The 4,899-nt window shown below is 41.7% G+C and overlaps 1 protein-coding gene across 1 annotated transcript; it reads left to right on the top strand.

The window, feature by feature from the left end:
- The first annotated feature begins 4,053 nt into the window (after positions 1-4,053).
- On the top strand, positions 4,054-4,389 carry LOC118578074 (40S ribosomal protein S25-like). The gene has a single exon (XM_036178708.1). The coding sequence runs from the start codon at positions 4,054-4,056 to the stop codon at positions 4,387-4,389; it is 336 nt and encodes a 111-aa protein (XP_036034601.1).
- Positions 4,390-4,899: the final 510 nt, after the last annotated feature.

Genomic DNA, 4,899 nt, shown 5'->3' on the forward strand with positions numbered 1-4,899 from the left:
TCTAGTCTGCAGGAAGAGTCTGCTTCCATGCTCACTCGGGTTCTACCTTAGTAGCTGTGGCTGCCACTGAGGATTCAGCCTTTTTCTGTTGGTAGATCAGGGTCTACTCACAGCTCCTTGCCATGAGTCTTTCTCAACATGGCCACTTATAGGAGGAAAACAGAGTCTTTGAGGTCACCATGGGGCCCTGCTCCACTACTCAAGTGTTCCATACTCAAGTGTTCTAGCACTTCTGAACTTTGGTTTTCATATTACATCTTTTACTAAGTAACTGATGACAGAAGACCAAGGCACTGACTGGGTCTCTTTTTTCTTCCTAGGTATGTGACTAATTTATGTTCCATTTTTAAGCTGCTTTCCATCATGGGATCCCTTATGGTTACTCAGGGTGTGAAGGGAGCTCCTGAGGATATTGAAGGGAAAGAGAGACTACTCTAGAGGAAGTGAGAGTTTAGCTAGCTGTCGTCCATGCTTCATGTGGCATTAACCATATTTCTGCTCGGCTTCTCATTATGCCACCCAGGAAAGCCATTTAGGTTATAACAACAAATTAACACCCAGATGGCACACGCTCTGTTGAAGGAGTCCTACAGTTAGGGGAAGCATGTCCCACCCACAATTTCTCTGTTTTTGCTATAAAATTAGAACGTCTGCCCTCTTATGCAAGCCTGGAGAGAAAACGCATATCCCCAGAGAACTAGTTAATGGAACAATTGTTTTTTCAGAGTCGGACTGGGAGAGAGGGGGGAAAAATAAAAGCCCTAGGGTGAGTGTTACTGTACTGAACTATAATGAACCTAAAGACAGTGGTATCTGATAATTAAAAGGGTTTGAAACAGAAAGAAAAAGACAGTGACCCTTTACAGATTTCTAAGCAATATTATTTTTTGAGACATTTAAAATTCTCTAAAATTTAGAGTCCATGTTTTTATAATTATAATGTAGCTTATTCTTGTTTGTGTTCTTACTAATGGCTTGCTTTTAAAGCATTTTAAGAAAGGCCCACAGATGGCATTAGTTTTATTCAGAATAAAGAATAGGTCAGTAGTGCATCACATTGATTGAAAGGTTCTGAATAGTGACTCAGAGGTACGTGGGAACACTGACAGCCAGAATTATGGAGGTAGAAATTACAAAAGTGAAGGCATTGTTTGAAATAGCCATGCTGAATTTGTCCAAGTCTCCCCCACCCCCATAAGTACTGTTTTTTCTCCCACTGGCCTCAGGATTATAAGCTTTGGGGATGTGCGGGCTGGCATTAGTAGGTAAATATATGAGGAGAGACACCACTGGCTTTTATGGTTAGCAGCATGCCTCAGAACGTGAATATAAAATCATAATAATTCTTTCTTCTCTTAGATTTGGAAAGGTCATATGCCAACTCCATTCTCTCCAGGAGGCTTGGCCAAGCCTTATGAGTAAATTCATATAAGCAGACTAAAGTGCTGGGTGCATCTCAGAATTGCGCTGGCCAAGGAACAGCCCGGGGCCACTTTCCTAGTCTGGGTTTTTCAGGTGCTATCTGTGCCATGCGGCTCCCAGCATGTTCTCACTCATTCTCACTCTCTTGTGTGTTACATGCAGATCTGTGCCTCCTCTACTGTAAAGGGAGGGTGATTGCACATTTAAATGGAGAAACACAGATTTAAATTTTATTTATAACTTCCCCATAATTGTCTTTTATAGCATTCTTTAATAGTACCAATATCTTCAAATGTACATTTGTCCAATAATAGTATTTTCCATGCAAAATTGAGTGCTTTATGACCTAAATCAAAGTCAGCACAGTTGCCCTAACCTTCCGGTCAGTGCTCATAGCTAAAGCTCGGTTTGTCTTTAGCTGCCCTAACCTTCCGGTCAGTGCTCATGGCTGAAGTTCAGCTTGTCTTCAGCATAGCCTCAGGCTTCACCAGAATGCACCTGTTCTCTGATGACCTTTTAGCTCCCGAAGTGGATTTTGAATCTTCCAATTATTCTAGAACAATACTGCATCTAACTACTTGAATAAATAACCAAAGATCCCTGGAATGTCTCCTCCATGAAGGTAGTGTGGAGGCCAGAGGCCTGGGAGACTTTCACCGGGGGTTGGTTCTTTTTCTTACAGCTCTGAGTCTAACCAAGGCTGGCTGTGACCTGTTTTTATCTTTCCAAGGGGAATTTGGCATACTTTTTCTTTATTGTTGCTGGCTATCTGCTATCTAAGCATCTGCATTTGTGAAAAGCTGTAAATCATGCTTTGCTCTTTAAAACCCTTGATCACATTTTGGTCACACTGCTATAAATTTTTTAGAAGACTGATGTAATGTCTTAGAAATTTGATGTGAGTGGATTGCATTCTAAAACTTGGGACACGTTTTGTCTTCAGATGAGGCAGATCTAGTTAGGTGAGAGAGTGAACCAGGTCCCTGTAACTTCCTGGACTTCTCACCTGGGCTCCATGGGGTCACCTGTCATGGGGACGTGGGCAGGAACTGAGCTGGGTGTCCATGCTCTCACAGAAAATGTTCTTCATGAGCACTTTCAGAATAATTACTAAAAATTAAAGTAATTATTTGGAATAGAAGCGTTTCCAACTTGAACACATTTTTCCATCCGGGACCCTGCTCTGGGCTGACTAGAGGGTATGGGCAGAGTACAGATGAATGCCATGGCTCTGGAAGCTTGGTGGGTGCTTTAGTCCCAAGCATATCCCTGCCACCTTGTGCTGATCTGATACATTCCAGACACCCATCTTAATGCTCACAGCATTATAAATCCATACTGTTCTTTATTAAATTTAGAAAATGTTTCTTTTCATTGAAAATTGGCTCAGGCTATGAAGTAATTCTTCGTTGGTCCTCTGGGAACTTTCAGACATTTCATATTCAGAATCCTTCAGAAACAGGTTGCCAGTATATCCTAAATATGGGTCATATATGAGTGAAAATGAGAAGAAAGGATTATGATAATTTATATTTTATGTTGCTTTACATTTCTGAAAATGCATCATACCTCCCTTGCGTGTATTCACATGACAGAGATTACAAGAAGTTTCAAGATACCCCCCATAGAGATGCCAACACAAATCAGAGATGGACAACCTACTCAAGGTCACAGGCTAACATAACAAAACTGCCTACCAGTTCTCTTCAAAGCTTATAAAGGGTATGAATTGTATTCCCCAACATGAAGGCTAGCCATTTTTGTGAGTTAATTTTGTATCCAGCTACTTTACTGAAAGTGTTTATCAGCTGTAGGAATTTCCCAGTAGAATTTTAGGATCACTTATGTATACTGCCATATCATCTGCAAATAAAGATACCTTGATTTCTTCCTTTCTAATTTGTATCCCCTTGATCTCCTTCAGATGTCTTATTGCTCTAGCTAAGACTTCAAGTACTATATTGAGTAGATATGAAGAAAGTGGACAACCTTGTCTTGTTCCTGATTGTAGTGGAATTGCTTTGCCTCCATTTAATTTGTTGCTGGCTGTCGGCTTGCTGTAAAGTACCTTTCTCACAGAGACTAAGCAGAAAGCACAGGGCCCACAGGGGTCTGCACCAGGCCCTCTGCATATATATTATATGCTTAGCATTTTTATAGGACTCCTGTGAGTGTGAGTGAATGGAACTCTGATTCTTGTGCCTGCTCTTGGGGATCTTTTCCTTCTGTTGAGTGGCCTTGTCTAGCTGCCATGTGATGGATTTTGTTTTATCTTATTATATTTATTTTATTTCATGTTTGGTTGTTATCTCTCAGAAGCCTGTTCTTTTCTAATGAGGGACAGAAAGGAAGTGAATCCAGAGGGAAGGGGAGGTGGGGAGGAACAGGGAGGAGTAGAGTGTGGGCAGACTGTAGTCAGGATATATGAGAAAAGAATATTTTCAATAAAAGGAAAATATTTTTTTAAAAGGCTAACCATGTGCTTGTTAGAATTCAGGTTCCTGTGACCCCACAAAACCTCCTACATCAGACTGTTGAGTTTTAGAGGCCAGGAATCTGTGTTTAAAGGCCACCTCTCCCTGGCTGACTTACATGAATTGAAATGGAGAAGGTGTGAGATAAAGAACAGGTATGTCTTTTGTGAAGCATTCCATATTTTTAATTGGTCAAGAAAGACAAAGATCCAGTAACAAGTCTGGGGGCAGAGCCAAAAAGAAGTGGTCCAAAGGCAGAGATCGGGACAAGAGAGCTATACATGACAAACCCTGTAAGAAGTTCCCAACTCTAAGCGTGTTGCTGCAGCTCCTCCCTGAGAGACTGAAGATACAAGGCTCTGCAGCCAGGGCAGCTCTTCAGGAGCTATTGAATAAGGACTTAGCAAAGGGGTTTCAAAGCACAGAGCCCAAGTCATTTACACCAGAACACAAGGGTGGAGGTGCCCTGGCTGCTGGCAAAAGTGCACAGTAGGTTCGATCAACTGTACTTCTGGAGAAACAAAACTTTATTAAATCAAAGAGAAAAGAACAGCTCAATCTAGAAAAGTCAGCCCTTGGCCGAATTGTGAGGTCAAGGAAGATTTTGTGTGACTTGTCCCTGTCCTGCTCTGAATGTGTCCCCTCCCTCTACGACTTCAGGCTTGCTATCTGCGGCTGTCGACTCACCCTTTGAGAAGAGAATGAGACTGTGAGAGGGCCGAACCTGCCACTATTCCACAGTACTTGTGTGGTTTGAAGAGATGTTCTTAGGAGGCATTTGGGGATTAGGAAAATGAAGACCCCCTGTAAACTGTCAAATCACCCCATGTAATCTATTTCACTGCAGCCTCTTGGCTAGTTTTAGTCACAGAAAACCAGAGAAAATGGATACATGGTGCATCTAATCATCCCTGTAAAAGCACATTTGAAAACTTAATAACAATATTAATAGCATAACAACAGGTTTTTGGGTGAGTCCCTCCAAGCTACTCTTGAATGTGCT

This window comes from Onychomys torridus, chromosome 1 (genome assembly GCF_903995425.1).
Source record: "Onychomys torridus chromosome 1, mOncTor1.1, whole genome shotgun sequence".
In the NCBI taxonomy this organism is placed as follows: domain Eukaryota; kingdom Metazoa; phylum Chordata; class Mammalia; order Rodentia; family Cricetidae; genus Onychomys; species Onychomys torridus.